This window comes from Lepidothrix coronata, unplaced genomic scaffold, assembly GCF_001604755.1.
Source record: "Lepidothrix coronata isolate B3197 unplaced genomic scaffold, Lepidothrix_coronata-1.0 Scaffold32, whole genome shotgun sequence".
In the NCBI taxonomy this organism is placed as follows: Eukaryota; Metazoa; Chordata; class Aves; order Passeriformes; family Pipridae; genus Lepidothrix; species Lepidothrix coronata.
The window spans coordinates 2,784,595-2,801,206 of record NW_016690212.1 but is presented as its reverse complement, the minus strand read 5'-3'; the positions used below and the strand labels follow the sequence as shown (position 1 = coordinate 2,801,206).

The 16,612-nt window shown below is 37.5% G+C and overlaps 1 protein-coding gene and 1 long non-coding RNA gene across 5 annotated transcripts in view; one reads left to right on the top strand and one right to left on the bottom strand.

The window, feature by feature from the left end:
• Positions 1-2,396: 2,396 nt before the first annotated feature.
• Positions 2,397-4,611, bottom strand: LOC108495573. Of its 3 annotated transcripts, none has more exons than XR_001874166.1 (3): positions 3,433-4,611; positions 3,005-3,296; positions 2,397-2,817 (listed from the first exon to the last, which is right to left on the bottom strand). It is a non-coding gene; the product is annotated as an uncharacterized LOC108495573 (long non-coding RNA). The 3 variants fall into 3 exon arrangements; XR_001874168.1 differs by having other exon boundaries at positions 3,005-3,056; XR_001874167.1 differs by having other exon boundaries at positions 3,005-3,630; positions 4,110-4,611.
• A 77-nt stretch (positions 4,612-4,688) lies between these two features.
• The window catches only part of TBC1D22A (TBC1 domain family member 22A), a 155,855-nt gene continuing 143,931 nt past the window's right edge, over positions 4,689-16,612 (top strand). For both annotated transcript variants that reach the window (XM_017811506.1, XM_017811507.1), the window contains exons 1-4: positions 4,689-4,885; positions 7,270-7,326; positions 9,018-9,358; positions 10,127-10,306. In XM_017811506.1, coding sequence (XP_017666995.1) covers positions 4,824-4,885; positions 7,270-7,326; positions 9,018-9,358; positions 10,127-10,306 — 640 coding nt within the window. In that variant the 5' untranslated portion in view covers positions 4,689-4,823. The remainder of the gene's footprint in view (positions 4,886-7,269; positions 7,327-9,017; positions 9,359-10,126; positions 10,307-16,612) is intronic.

The following is a 16,612-nucleotide window of genomic DNA, read 5'->3' as shown; positions in this document are numbered from 1 at the left end:
TACATTTTGCCCTACTCCATGTCCAATTTTTAGATAAAGCAATAGCTTTGCTATTTGTTGTGACTTCCCAAAAAAAAAAAAAAAAGAAAAAAAAAGTGGTTCTGTGCCTGTTCCAAGAAGCTGCCTACTCCTAGAGAGCTGGTATTGCCTATTTCCTCATCAAGCTGCAGTACCAAGCAGGTTTTCTGGCATCTTTAAAATTCTCCCAATATCTCAAGGTCTTTTAGCTTCAGGAAATATAAACTAATGCTCCAGTGATTTTGCTTTTCACCTTGCTCTGATAGCAAGTTGAATGTGAAATTCAGAAACTCATATGAACTATATCAGTTAAAGAAAGTAATTTTCTATGTAACAATGAACAGAAGTGAATTATCATGGCTCAGAGCCAAAAAAGCATTGATTTATTTCTGTTAGTGTTTGAAGTTTTGTCATGCTGTAATGCTATGTTTAAACCTTCACTGTATGTACAGGAGGCACAATAAGGTGGAATTTCAAGGAACTAGAAATATGTTTGAAAGAGGATCTGTTGCTTTTGCCAACTTCCCTGTCTTCTACCCAGTACTTCCACTCACAAAGCGTCCTTCCTTCTCTGAGTCATTTAAGCCTTAACTACACATTGCATCAGACTCCTGGAAAAAGCATTTCCATACACTGGTCTGCTGGTGAACAATCACTTCTTGGACAAGGATTGCCGTTCCAGACTACGCCCAACAGACCGTGTCAGTTGCTGTGTTGAAAAGACAAAAATAAAACTAAAAACCTTCACCTAAAATGCATGAAATGTAAACATGAGCACTGCCACTAATATCTTAGTGATTGAAAACTTTTGAAAACTACCCACATTTATCAGTCTTCTAGAAGAAGAAACAAGACAAAGACATTTACTCAAACCCAGCACATATTTATCTATTTCTTTCTTTCTCTGTGTCACAGCCTTCTTTTACTGATATTGAATACAGAGTGTGAGTGTGCATGATTCCATACATGTGCACTACCACTGTAAATGTATTTTGGCAATCTGCTTTTATTTTCAAAATCTTTTTCAATTCATGTGTAATAGGAAGGGCCACTTACAGACGAAAAGCTACAAAATGCTATGATGATGCCTTATCTTCAATGATGACTCTTCCTGGCCATTACTCTCTAATGTTGATTCCTTCTCTCTTTTTTCCTCTCCAATTTTGTGGAGAAAAATTGCACTATCCTGAAAGAGGTCTTGTTACTATGTGATTTTCTGGACCATGTCTAACATATTTGAATCCAGCTATGCCTATCCCTCTTCTTTAACATCCCTTTGCTCTTTCTTCCATGGTTCTACATGATTGCTTACCCCATTTATCTTATCCTGCCTCATACCTTTTTGTCCGAGAATCAAGTACTGCACACTCTGGGATTGTTTTCTGCCCAAGACAAATAAATGTTGTCTTCCTCCCTCTGATTCTACCAGAGTTCTGATTTTGGGTTAGGTTGCAACTTCACTCCATTTGCTCAGTTTTACTTTAAAGAACTGTTTCTTCTGTGACATTACAATAAAGTACATGGATACAATAGCTTAGTAGAAAGGCATGACCATGGACCAGACAGAAACAGTGACCAGCCACTGTAGAAAGCCTTGTGTGCTACTTTCAGAATCACTTCCACTGGTTTGTTAAGGTGATAAAACTGTGCAGACAATAATGCTTCAACATAGAAGTCTCATTTGAATTCACTTTTTTTTCCCTTATTGATTAAAGCAAACAAAAAATTGCATTTAGAGAAATGTGGCCTTGTCAGTTTGTAGGGTGAGTTTAAACCACCCTTCACAGCTGCGTCTATGTTTCAGCGTGTTGCTGACACAGCAGTGCAAGGATAAGCAGGAAAAAGCACTCCCCAGCTTACACAACTTTATCAGCAAATCCTCCTGGTCTGAGTGCAGCTAAGTTAGCAGGGGAGCGCTGTTGTCAGCTTAGTTACTTATATTTAGCATCAATCCATACTTTCTCATCTATCATCAGAAAGAGTTCTTTTCCCAAAATGCACTGTACCTGCAGAGAAAAGTCTACCTGTGTAACCACACCAGCACAGCTGTACCAGCAGAAGCTTTCCAGAACAGAGTTGAAAAGCAAATTGGTACCTGTCCACACAGCCTACCAGCTATGACACTAAACAAACATCTCAGTGTCTACTTTGTTCAAAACATTTCTAGTGCAAGCTACAACACTCCTACTTCTGATCGGCCAAGAGCATGGCTACATTTGTAATTTTAGAACATACAGAAAATTCCTGAGCATCTTCAATAATATTTACCAACTGTGCACAGTTACTTGATTCTGAAAAATGGTCAAGAAAAAAGAAAACAAAGGAGAAGAAAAAGGAAAAAAAAAGTTAAAAAAAAGGGAGAAAAGAAAAAAAGAAAGATGTCCACAAACCTCTCTGTAGCTCAATACATTATTTGACCATACTAGCAACAGACCTCCTCCTAACTATAAATTCTTGCATACAAACAGCACAAAGCAGAACAAATACTACAGCAGACATTTTAATATTTCTTATTGCTCTGAAATAACACAAATTCCCATACAAGTGGTAACTGAAAAATTACTGCCGTCTGAGCAAGGCAGAGCTTAGTTGATACAGTTGTGCAGACTTTTGAAATAGCTGATCTCGGTGTTTGGATGTTCTTGAAGACTGTGCTCATCGGCTGCAGTAAGTGAGTCCCAGCAGTGACTGCAGCGTTGTTGTACTCCTTGAGAGCACCTGGACTCTGGCAGATCTCCTTCTCAAACAGCAGTGGAACAGTGGAACCTGTACACAGCCTCAGCTGCCCATGTCACATATCTGTAAGCAGAAAAGTTAAGCAGGAACGCTGCTAAAATACATGTTTGGACCACATTCTCCTTCCAAGTACTGTATTGCTTCTTGTGATACTCAGTCAGTACTATTTTGTAAGCCCTCTTCAAGGACACACTCTTTGTGGTCTCAGATCACCTTGAGTTATGGGCATAAACAATTGTACCCAACTTACACGATGAGGTCTTGAAAGGTTCCTCTCTCCAAATCCTTTGCATTTCCAGAACCTTGGCAACACAGGTTTGTGTAAGAGATAAAATAAAACATGGGGTAAGGAGAAAATATAAAAGTTAATGGAAAGGGAATGGAAATAGTGTCCTTGCCTACTAGAAAGTAAACAGCAGAGAGCCCAGTCCAGCTCTATGTGATCAGCCCACGGGTCTAAACTGGCAGCAGCCCTCCACAGTAGCAGACAAATGCCCTTGCAGTTCTTCTTGACACAAGAGTAGCTCCATTTGCAGCTCAGACTTATTCACATGAACAAACAATGCAATAGTTAGTTGCTTCCAGTACAAAATTCTGCAACACAATAAAAGCTTAAACACAAGGTAATATACACTGAATATAATGAAAACTTAATAATAAAGTTAAGGTTGTACTGACCTGATTACGTAACTCAATAAAACCTCCTCTGCTAAAATGAAGTTCCATGTGGCTGCACCAGACTGACACAAAAGTTAAACGGCGTCACTTCAGAATCCAGGTCAACTGTCACAAGGATGACAGATGGCTAGGGCTGTCTAGACGTAATCTAATTACATTTCCCCTTGACAAATATCAACAATGAACAAATGGAAAGAACTGAAACACAGTTTTAACATGCATATTAATACTAATGGTAGAATGTCACAACTGAAAGTACCTCATTCTAACAGCAGCAGGCCTAATTTAAATTTATCTTGCTACAACCAAGCAAAGTTCCACTCATGATTTTGCAGATTCCACTTCACTTTAGCTAATAGACATAGATCATATTACATTTATGTTTCTTGTGTATTTCTTTAATGCTGATAAAACCCGAGGTTCAGAATTTTAAGAGGGATCCTACTTAAAGGACACAAATAGATGATACTACCCATAGCATATTTATCTATAAGTATCATTGAAATTACAGCTTTCACCTGTGGACTGTGATCTAGAAAGATCTATGAGACATTTTATTTTTTTCAGTTCTTAGAAGTAAAAATCCCAAAAGTAAATCCCACAGAGAACAGAAACCCCCTGTAACTCAGCACTGTTTTCTCAGGAGCCATACTCCAAAGAAGAACATTAACCCATACCTATTTTGTTGGCAGAAGTGATGTATCCTTGGACCAGAATTGCTGAGAAATCTACAGACAAATAAACCCTCTGAGCCTCGTATCATCCCAAAGCCATAAATGAAGTGGGTACAATGATTGGAGAACTTTAAAACAGAGAAAGGTTAAAGCCACCACCCAGTAACTGACTCAATAATTGGAAATAATTGTAAAAGGTAAAGTGGAAAAAAAATATGATGGATTTTGTTATAAACTGATGTCCTCTTCCATTAAAGTTTCCTTCTACGGACGTAGCGAGTTTTGCATTTCTTTCTAAGGAGTACGCTGAAGAATTAGTCTGTATGGTTCAATCGAAAAGGATTAAAGTCCAAAAACATTCATACTCAGAATGCCACGAAGTGAAACCTGACTCGTGGGAACACTTTGGAACCACGGGAACCGCGCGGGGGAACGTCCGAGCCGGGGGCTGGGGCCGGGTCGGGGCCGCCACCGCCCGCCACCCGCGCTCCTTCGCTGCGATTGGCCCGGCCGGACCCACCCGGCAGCAATCTCACTTCTGATTGGATTAAACTTCCCGGCCGCTCCGGGGGGCGAATGAGGAGCAGTGTTGTTTTCGTGTGCCAAGATGGCGGCGCTCAGTGCCGCTCCCGTGGAAGGCTATGGCGGGGAGTGAAGCCTGAGGCAGAGGGGCCGGGTCGGGGCCGCGGACGCGGACGGGGATGAGGTGACGCCGCCATGGCGAGCGACGGGGGTAGGAAGCAGTTCTGGAAGCGGAGCGGCGCGAAGGTGCCGGGCAGGTAAGCAGCGCCGCGGGAAGGTCGGGGCCCAGGACGGCGGTGCCGGGCCGCGGGGGGCGGCGCTGCCCGGCCTCGGCAGTTCGGCATCGCTGCCTCCACAACACCGCGTTCTTGCTGCCCAGTTCAGCGGAACCCCGCAGTGTGTCCCCCCTGCACGGACCGTGTGCGGTCGGTCCCTACTCGAACCCGGTGCCTTGTGAGCTCCTCTCCCGGAGCCTCCAGGCGCGGGCACCGCCGGGGGCCCGGGGGAGATGCTGGTGGTCTCAGTAAGGGTTAGTTATAACTTATATCAGAAATTGTTAACTAATTATCTGAATGTGCGCTCCTAGCCTGACATCGTGGTTAAAAGAGTCAGCGTGATTCTGCGAGTTGGTTCGCCGGGAGATTTTGAGTGGGAGAATGCGTTTGGCTTTCGGCAGCAGTACAAGTCAGGATATTTTGAAACTTGATACAAGTTTTGGTGTTTTTTAAATGCTTTGTAGGAAACTGGATTTTATGGGCACAGAGACAACTTTTAGTTTCTGGTGGATATTTCCAGATATCATCAGTTTCTCGACTTTCTTCCTGAAGTGTGAGCAGCAGACCAGTCGTTGTGTCGTTGCAAAGAACTAAAAGACACATTCTCTCATTCGAAGTTTTCCAGGGCATGCACCTCTAAAGTCTTCTGAACTCTCTTGACCATTATATCAGGCTGGGAATGCATGTTCAGATGATAGTTTAGCGATAACATTCTCTGCTCTTATCCCTCGACTGTTCTCACAGTACAGTTTTTTATGTTCTTTTTGTGAGAATGGAGTGTATTTGTGGTTCTCTGCACTTCGTACCATTTACTTGAATTCAACAACGCTGTCCTGCTCATCATTTACCTTCCTATGTTTTCAGTGACCCATAAGCCCTGACTGGAAGTGGCTTTGTTTCTCTAGTTATAAACTAACTTTTTCAGTCTAAGGTTGCCATTCCTCTAAACCTTTTACTTTGTAACTTTGCTGAGTCCCTTGAGAGTAAAACATTTTTGACTCTTCTCTCCATTGCGCAGTGTTTATGAATAGTTGCAGTTAATTTGCAGGCAACTGTAGGCGTGTGGCAAAACAAGGACACTGGGGAGAATGTGCTTTTGATTTTTCTTTTTTTTTATGGCATGGAGAGGATTGTTGTTGCTTTATATTTGTTTAGATTTCCATTGTGGGTATTGGTAGAGCAGTGTAAGGAAAAGGCAGATTCTGTGTGGAAGTGGACAGTGACACTTGAGCCTCATGTGAAGGTAGAGCAAGAAGCACAGAGACTTGACTGTGGAGAGTATGGAATACAGTCATGTGGGAAGGCTGGTGGTGGACTGACTTTTTTTCCCACGGAATCACATAAAAATCATCAGAGTTTTTATAAACCACCGGTCTCAGTCACTGCCAGGGCTAATTTCACTAGTGTTAATGCTGCCCCTGTCCTGTGAGTCAAAGCCTTTTTTAAAGTTTTTTATGACTACAGTTTTTTTGGCTTGGTTCTATCTCAGGTTTACAGTTTGGACTTATTTATATTTCTGGTCTGGAGATTGTTCTTTATTTGTCAGGAGACCATGTTTGTCTTTTTTTATGTGGTTTTTGGTACAGGTTTAGGTAGATGCTAGTGTTGCATATGATTCGCTTCTCTTATAATCAGAGTTTTGTAGTAATAATTGCTATTATGAAGTCACATGTAAATCTGGATGCATTTTCTGTGGAGTATTTTAGTTAAAAATGATTTTATAGCTGATAACTGGGAGATTATGAACGTTTAGTTTGTAGGGAGTTTTGTTTTTCACACAATAACATGCTGTTTTATAATGTTAGACACTGTAGTGAATAAATCTATCTTTGGAAGCCTATTTGTTTAAAAGCATTTTTTAATACCTCTATGGCTTTTGTTCTCTAACATGGCACCATTTGCATTTTTCTTTGAATTTGTCATCCTTTTAGTAGTGGTTAAAAATTGTCTGTTTGGATTTTGGGTGACAAGGGTACACAGCAGATTAAATCTTTACAGATATTTCTTTGAGAAATAATTTTTTTTGCAAGAGACAAATGAAGAAATGATGAAGCAGAGAAGAGAATTTTAAAGCAATGTAGATTCTTATTGCAGAGTTAACTTATTTCTTGTTTTAAATCCTGGTCAGAAAAATAAGACAGACTAAGTTAGTTTAGCTCTCACAAAGAGCTCCTATTTGGCAAATCTGTGATTTTTTTTAAGTAACATTTTAGTATGCACATCAATTGCAGCCTCACTGTTTTTGGTGGTACGTGGAATTCTTTGAAACAGAAAACCATTGGAACATTTCAGTTCTGTTTATTTAATACACAGAAACCCTCCAAATATTTATTACTTTCGTGATGACTTTCTTTCTTTTCCTTTAGTATCCAACATGTGTATGGAGCTCAGCATCCACCTTTTGATCCATTATTGCATGGAACGTAAGTTAATTTATTATTTAAATATTCCAGGTATTTTGGATTTCCAGTTATTTTGTCATCTTTTTTTTTTTTTTCCCCTGTTGGCTATTAAGTTTGTTGTTAATCTTACTTTTTCAGTTTTAGTCATAATCTTGACTTCCCTGTTCTGACTTCTCTTTTGTGGCTTCCTGATGCTTACCACATTGGGAGCAACAAATCAGCTCTTCAGCTCTTAACTAATGCAGATTACCAACTTTTAGTATTTATTTGAAATGCCCTATACATGGGAAATTATGCTAAGGACAAAAAAAAGCGTTATAAGGACAAATATTTGTTTGGAAGAACCTTGTGCTTCTACTAGACTTTTTTTTAAGAGCTGTTTTAAAATGGTGCAAGAAGTAAAAATTCTGTTTAATTTTTCAGATAATACAAAATTGAAGGCAGTTGAAATGTGTGATTTTGTGGGCTGAAGTAAAAGAAATGGGATTAATTAATTCAAAATACAGACTCATAAAGAGAAAGAAAAACTAGAAGCTTATTGCTTTAAATGGCAGAATTGGAGAAAGACCTTGCTGTTTTAGACAGTGATGACAAGTTGGGCGAAAGAGTGTTATAGCACCTGTTAGGGAAGATATTCCCTGTAACATGTAATAGAAACTCTCTGACGTTGTATGAGGACTCCGTGAGAGCTTTTTCTGAGTTGCAATTCTGCCTGCCTTATCGTACCAGAAAAAATAATAAACTAGCTCAGGTGGGAAGACAGGGATGGTCAGAAATATGCTCAAGAACAGTATTGCCACAGTTCCATGCCATGTGTTCAGGATGACCCTGCTTGAGCAGGGAGGTTGGGCCAGATGACCCACTGTGGTCCCTTCCAACCTGACCCATTCTGTGAAAGCACAGTTAAGCTACTGGCAGTAACTTTTTTATTTTTTGAGAGCAGACTAAGAAACCTTCTGAATTTTATACCTTATTCACTGAATTCTGAAGGGAGATGTAATTGCTCTGCATCATTTTCAGTGAGAACAAGTGCCAGGCGAGGGAGTGATATTGGTTCATATCTCACACTGCACGTTGATAGAGGGACAAAAGATTAGGAGCTGATCAGGGTCCACTTAGACTAGTAAGCAGAGGAGATATCTTGCCTGTGGGAAGAGCAAAGTTCTGAAACAAATCCACGCTGGCATGCCTGAATGGGGAGGAATGATAGATTTAATAAGTTTAAGGTGAGACTTGATTTGTTTATGACAGTGGTTGTATTGCATGACTGCTTATGATGACTTAGGAGTAGACCATGACTTGATTATGGCTCCTGTGCTGTTGTACAGCAGTTGCATTGAAAGGGATAAAACCTCTACAGAAATTTATGAAGCAAGAGGAGTGCAATGTGTCCTGTCTCTTTTGTAAGCTATTCTAGTAGTAATCCTTTTATTTGACTTGGGGGTTGGTCTTTTTTTTTTTTTTTTTTTCTTAGCACAAGGGAAGGAAAGATTTGTTCAACTTCTATTCAAAGAGAAGAAGAGTCAGTTTTTACAACCTTTGTTCTCAGACTTCTTCAACTGTGTGTTATCATGGATGGATGTAGCAGTAACATGAGTGGAGGGAGATAAATATTTTCTACCTATATTGTATCAAGTATGTATTTTGCTTTTTAGTCCTATCCATAGCTTCATTACTAGTTTTCTAAATATTGTTTATTTGGTTTTGAACAGCTTGGTAAAACCAGGTTCAAAGCCTCCTACAACTCCAGTGAAACTGAAGAAAGTCAGCACCTTCCAAGAATTTGAAAGTAACACAAGTGATGCCTGGGATCTTGGGGATGATGATGATGAACTGTTAGCAATAGCTGCTGAAAACTTAAATACAGAAGTGGTCATGGAAACAGCTCACAAAGTAATTCAGAATCACAGCAAGCTACAAGAACAGCATAAATTTCAGGAAGAACATCTACAGGAAGAAAAACAAGAGGAATTTGCACAGCTGACTTCAGCTGCATGTGGTGATAATAGGCTTGTTAAATCAGTCAGTGAAGGTCATACAGCGAGTGCATCAGGTATATTAAAAAGTGAAAAAGATGTTGAAAGTTAAACGAAGAGAGCTATAATATTTGCCCTGTAAAACAATAGCCACTTCCCAACATTTTCTTGATACCACAGGAGAATACTGTTTATTAACATTGATTTGTCTGAGGGAGAGACTGCATGCCATACTAAACCGTAATGTATGTGTGTGAGAAGTACATGTGTGAGGCAAGAATAATTAAACTTCCTTTGTTTTCAGCCTTAATAAATCTTCAGTTTTGGAAGGAACTTCCACTACTGAATGTATTTTATTGGTTGGATGCGCCAAGATGTATGCAATTAATAGTAATGCTAATGTGAAAAATTCTTATTAAAGTAGTACCGTATAAAATATATTAAAAAATTGGAGAAAATCATGCATGTGGACTGGGAAATTCATTCTTGTGATCTGGTCCGTGGCTTATGTATAAGCTTTAAAGTAACCAATTGCAGTGATTTCTCAGTTTGTTTTTTTTTCTCAATTTGTTTTTTTAAAGAATGGCAAGGGGAATATGAGCAGCTTTTGGTAACACAGAGATTTTAGAAACCCATTAGCCTTAATGTTAGTATGATCTCTCATTGATGTGTTTTAATTGTGGAATACTGCTTGAAAGAGGAATGCTGCTTCTGCTATATCAAAGTAATTTGAAGTCCAAACTTATGCTGTACTTGAATTTGCATTTTTCAAAAACAGAATTCAAGTGATCAGTAGCCTTCTTATTAGCTGAGGCTAACTGCTTGCTGCTTCTTTTTCCCCTCAGATAATGCAAGTGAAAATTCTTCCATGCAGAGATCACAGTCACTTCCACAAACGTCCACACCTCCCTTGGTGAGTGGAATGGGAGACTACAACACCTCAGTTACTCCTGCATTAACTGAAAGAGAAGCATCCCGATTAGACAAATTTAAGCAGCTACTTGCTGGCCCCAATACAGATCTTGGTGAGTGTTTCTTATAGGAGCTATGAAATACATCTAAATTATTCTTAAGCTATAGAATTTTCCTGTTTGATGTGTTGTCTGTCTGACAGTTTGGTTAGGATCTAATCCTTTCAACATTTAGAATTGATCTGGCAAAAGAAAGATAGAATAAAATTGAAAACTTCTAGTATTCACACTTTAATTTGTGTACATCCTTCTAATATGTAGGGTGTTCGATGCTTCTTGTTCTTTCTCAAATTATTTCTTCCTACTAGACTAACCTCTGGAGAAAAAACCCCAAAGTATAATTAGCTGTGTGTATTGTTAATGCCTGATAATGGAACAGCATGGAGTGAAAGAGTGATCTTCATGCTTAGAAATAAATAGAAATGTGAGAGACGATGAGGCGTGTAAGTATTGCTGCTTCTCTACTCAGTGAGCATTCTTCATGTTTGCAGGCTGATACAGTAGTTCTGTGTCTCATCTGTGAGTGCTGACAACATGCTAATGTGAAAACAAATGTATTGTCAGATAACTTGACTGTTCCCTTTGTGCACTGGATTTTAGCTGCTGAATAGTCAATACAAGTGCTGAGAGGGTATCACAGAATCAAATGGCTTTGTATCCCAAGTGAAAATCTGGAGTAAGTAGAATTAGTGCACTGCATTTGGAGAACTTTGTGATTAGAAGGAGAAGTTTATGACAAAATAATTAATACAGAAAATGTCTTTGAGGTAGACCATTCTGGAAGATATCTGCAGGATATCTACTACAGAAGGAAGTAGAAATTGCATGTTTGCAGGTCTTGAATTGGTGTCTCCTGCTCGGTAGTTGTCATGGTACTTCTCCAGTGTAATATAGTCCAAGTTGTGGCTTTTTTTTTTCTTTTTGTGCTGTGTCTTATTGTGAGATTGATGCTAGCAAAATACAACTGTGGAAATAATCTGAACTGGATGAGACTTAGCACTTCAGTGAGTTATAGGACATTCTTATGAAATGCAACTGTGAATGAAGTGAGGTGTTGAAACATTACATATTTTTCATAAACTCAAAAATGATAATCAAATATCACTTTTTCTCCCTTTGATCTAACAGATGTTATGAGTTATGTGACAGTGACTGAGATGAAAACTTATAGTTTTTAAGAATGTTGTAATGGTAAAAATCTTTATTATGTAAAGTTACGAAGTCAGAAGACAGAGTTTAATTTAAAACTATCCATTTTGCTTGTGCTGTCTAATTAATTGGGAATGCTTTTCTGGTAAATCAGATTTATGGATTAAAGTAAAATAATTTTGCAAGAAAATTTTCACTCTTAGTAGGAGTGGAATCACCCTGCTGATGGCAAGTTGTTTAAACAAACTGGGTTTGTTTGTTTTTTTTCCCTATTGAACTTTATAAATCTCACACTGAAATATAGGATATGAAATTTGAGTACATTTGCTTGATATTAAAATGTGAAAAATATTTAGTAAGCTCTCAGTATTATTTCCTGTACAAATCACTAAATAATGCCTTTTCTAGGTCTGTTTTTCGGAAGCTTGTTCTTTCTTTTGCTGTGCAAAGTAATCAGTACAGAATTTGAAGTTGTGTGAGTAGAATTTGAAACCAGGTTTTGATTTTTTTTGATGCAAATAACTTTACTTTTGCATCTGGAATATATCCAGTAGCATATATATATATAATGATTTTTCTTAGTGAAAGAAATAAATTTTATTGATGGCATGCAAACTCTTGAATATGAAGCTATTAGGAGTAGATCATATATGATAGTAGTGCTTGGACTACATTATTGGTATATATTAGGGAAAGTGTTTATGCATGTATACATGCAAATATGTATATGCATTTTAAATGTATGCATTTTTGGAAGATGCTTAGTTTGGCTCTGTGCTACAATGACGACTGTATTTAAGAAGAATTCTTGATTTATAATGACAACAGTAGACTGGGAAACTGTTGTGCATTATGTGTGGTGGTTTTTTCATTTCTTGTTGGAGTGTTTTTTTTTTTTTCCTGTTTTTCTTCAGAGCAATACTGAAAATGGACTAAGGTAGAACTAGGCAACAGGCTCCAAGCTAAAATTTGTACTGAATAATGTGGGGTCAGATAGCTATTCTGTTGCAGCTGGCTTATTCTGTTTGTGTGTGTGTGATGTTGTGGTGTTTGTGGGTCTGTATTGTGTTAGATCCAGATAGAGTTGGGTTTTGTTTGTCATGATGAATTGAATTAGTAAGACTTGGAGACATTTTTGCAAATATTTCTGTTCATTTCTGCAAGTATTAGTATTTGTTTTGCTTAGAAGTAAGAGAAGTAAAATATTTCTTTTGTCTTCGTTTCCTTGATATAGTTTTACATATTGTTGGAATAGATTATGTGACAAGTCCTTTCAAAGCAATATAAAATAAAGTTAATCTGTGGAACTGTAGCCATGTCATGCACATTTTCAACTCAAGACTTTTCGCTTATTATAACGTAAGAAATCAGCTTTAACTATGAACACAAAGTAATACAAATGACCTTGAAATCCGTTCAGTCACATTTGAATAATCATTATCCTATAAAGACAGTGTAAAATACAATATTAGTCTTGTATGTCAACTAAAAGTTGTGAAAGAATGTGTTCTTTCACAGGAAAACTCTCAAAACGGTGGACTATGTGTATAAATTTGAAAGTGAAGATTATTTTAGCCACCAACAGATTTTGAAGTTGGGTTTAGTCCACAGGTTGGGTGTTGTGAACTTGTAGAAATAGGTAGGTTCTATCAACCCCATCAAATAATATACCAGGTATAGACTGTAATTGGGATATGAATCCACTGGTAAATATTACATAAATATATAATGACAGTCATTCTCAAAGTTTCAATGTACAGTTTTATCCAGCAGGTGCTTACATACACAAATGGTTATTATGGTTATCTGAGAACATGAACTAGGAAAGGAATTGAAAAAAACACCTCAGAATTCTCAGAATATAAAATAATTAATTTTTAGGTTATTTTACTCTTATTTATGAATAAAGAGCCTATTTCCATTGCTCAAAAGTGCCCTTAATTAATTTTTAATATTTTGTAGAGCTGAACTAATCAACTCATGCTTATAATTTATAATTGCCCTAGTAATTGTTCTGAGTCTTTCTTTAAGACCTCCCAAGAGACTTCTCTGTCCTGCAGGCATTTTTGTTGTTTGTATGATAAATACATGCAAATAACATGCCTTACTTCCATTTGGCACTTCTTATTTGACTATTGCTATGTTATTACCTATGTTATAAATGGGGACAAATAATGTGAATTGGGTCTCAAGAGCAGTTAACTGTATGAAAAAACCCCTATTCCTATAGAAATGCTACTTCTAGGTATATGTTTTGTGCTGCAAGAGAGAGGTATTCAATGGCCCTAACAGTTTACCTTCAAGTAGTAGTATAATGCAAAGCATGGGGAGATAGTCTCATAAAGTTAAAGTTACAGAATGAAAATTGCTGAAAAAGTAGAAGCATGTTACTGCAAGAAATGTGGGCTGGTGGAAGGAGCCTGTTGTAACAAGCAGTTTTGGTTGGTGAGGGAGTTGAGGACTTACCCCTGTCAATTAGCTCACATTGAGGTGTACTGAATGCAAATTCAGGAAGCAGGATAGGACTGTTGGTAGTATTGCTGGTTTTAGTAGACAGCTGCAGAGTGGACTGCAGGGTCTGTGTGTCTGTGTAGCCTCCCACTCCTGGTACTGCATGCCAGGTTATTCAGAAGGAACAATTTGCAGCAGTTGTTTTGTGCAATCAGCCTGTGCTTATGCTTGACTTGGAGTCAAGATATAGACTTAATTTCCTGCCTTGTCCTTCCTTGCAGTGAAGCTTTTGTCACTGAGTGAAGGTGAGATTGCAGAATCTTTTGGGAACAATTGGTTGCTTTAAGAGGAGGGGATGGAACTGTAACAAAGCAGCATAGGGAGAGTGTCTCTGGGAAGAAATTTCTTTCCTTCAACAGGCACTTTGTACATATTAGAGGAACAGTACTTCTGTGTCTGTCAGGTTTCCAATTAAAGTTCAATTCTATTAAATTTGTTAAACTTGTGCTTTTAAGTAGTCTTGCACAATATTTTGGGGAGCTGTTTACATGTGTAAACAGTGTAAGCAGACTATGTTTATAAAATCAGATGACAAAAACAAACAAGTTATCACATAGTTGCAGCCTCAGCATAGCAGTTGTATGATGAGTGTTTTAATATCAATTTAAAATTTAGCCTATTAAAGCACTTCCTTAATTCCTTCTTTATCTTAAAATCAACTAATTTTCTGATTTTTTTACACTGTATGTCTAATGAGTATGTAATTGGATGTCAGAAACAAGCAACAACCAACAGTGAGCTTGGTGTACTGTGTTTTTCTGATTTAATAAAGCTTCACAATGTTGTAATGCTACTGTTATGCAACATAAAACATGTATATCACTTTTTTTAGAGTCAAACCAACTAATTTCTTAAGTTGTAAAGCTGTTTTGCTTGTTAAGGTCATTTTTCTTTCTACTTAGTCATGAAGTAGAGTAGTCACGTTCACAAGTTGAACAAAATAACATATGGAAGTTTTAGCATACTACTTTGATAAAAATAATAGAAGGCCCTGTAAAAGCACCCATGAAAATGGTAAGGTGTTCCCATCTTAAACTTATTGATATTGCTGTGTCTTATGTTCACATTCAACAGCACTTTTCATTGCATTTTTTAAACCTCATCTATTTATTTTCCTTATTGTAACGAAATCTCAGAAAAGAGATTTCGTAGAGTACCAGTAGCTGCTGAGTCTTGTGCTCTCTTAGTTCTTTGCTATACAATTAGTAGATTGCTGTGAAGTCTTACAGAACATGTAAAGAATAGCCAAATTCTTGATTAATCTGATGGCAGAAAATAATTACATAGTTTTACAGGAGTTAAAAATGGTGTTATCTCAGATTATCTCATAGCAATAACTAGTTGCCTGTGTGTACTATAATAAAAGAATTCTAGGTTGGTTCTCTAGAAATTAAATTCAGAAAGAAAACTTCTCATCACAGTGGTCATCTGTATTGTTGCAGCAACTTGAAAAGTAGGATTTTCCTATTTGTGCTCACATCCATTCTAGTTTTATATTAAACCTGATTTAACAAAGTAATTACCTTTAATTTAGGGCTCATAAATACAGTGTTCTGTAACAACAATCTGTTATGTCCTTTAAAATTGCTTGCCAAACTGATGCTGGTGAAAAGTTTCAATAACTTTACAAAATGCATTAATTGAATTGCACTTAATTTTGTTCCCAACTTCATTAATTTATCTGCACTGAGCTACATAGTGATTTATCTCTATGCTCCTAGTTCACCCGTATAATTTAGAACTTTATTGCCCCTTGCAGCCTGGAACTGCTTGTAGTTGATCATGTTAGTGCTTATTCTTCTTTCAGTTTGTTGATATATAGTATAAAGTGAATGTGTGTCCTGCTGCTGCTTCATGTGATGTGACATTAGTTCTATGTGTCTTTTCAAGTCATGATCACTGTATTTCAGCCATCATGGCCAACTGCTCTGGAGACGTTTGCATGTTTGTAGTTAACTGACAGAAACTTGTATGGATTAGAGGTTATGGACTTGCCTTTTACAGGAATTTGATATAATAGAACCTAAGGTATAGCTGAACTGAAATGATATTCCCAGTGCAACCACTGGAGTAAAGACTCATAATTAAAACAGTAAGAGCTACAATTTTTTAAAAAACATTCAGAATAGGGTTTAAAAGCTTTTCCCTTAGTTTTACTTGGAAAGTTTGTTGAGACTGTTTGAATGGCATTACAGTTTATGATGCACAGACATCGAATGCTTTGGGAGAACTGTGAAAAACTATAATGCCACTTAACGTCTTCTGCTGGCATAGTTATTCTCCATTACTTACCATCATTTCCATCGTTGACTTCACTTGTAGGTCTTTCTTAGCAGTTTTATTAATCTTCCTTTTGCCTTAGTGTTTATAATCTTATGTTCACTTGCTTTTCTTTACCTTCTAACACCAACCTCATCTATTTATGCTTCTCTGACTTTCGATGTGAAATAACGGACAAGATGTACTTTCCTGTTCTTTTCTACCAAAGGTTCTGAAAAGGATCTTCCCCTCTTTTTACAACAGTGGATTGGACTTTATTTCCTGTTTCTGCATGCATTCAGAGTAACGCTTTGTTCCATTGAGAAGATTAAAGGCAGTGTTTGATTTAAAAAAAAAAATAAATTAATGAAGTGCCTAACAGAGCTATTATTCATTTTGAAAACCAGTTGCTGTGGTTGCCATAGTAATAACAAGCCCTCT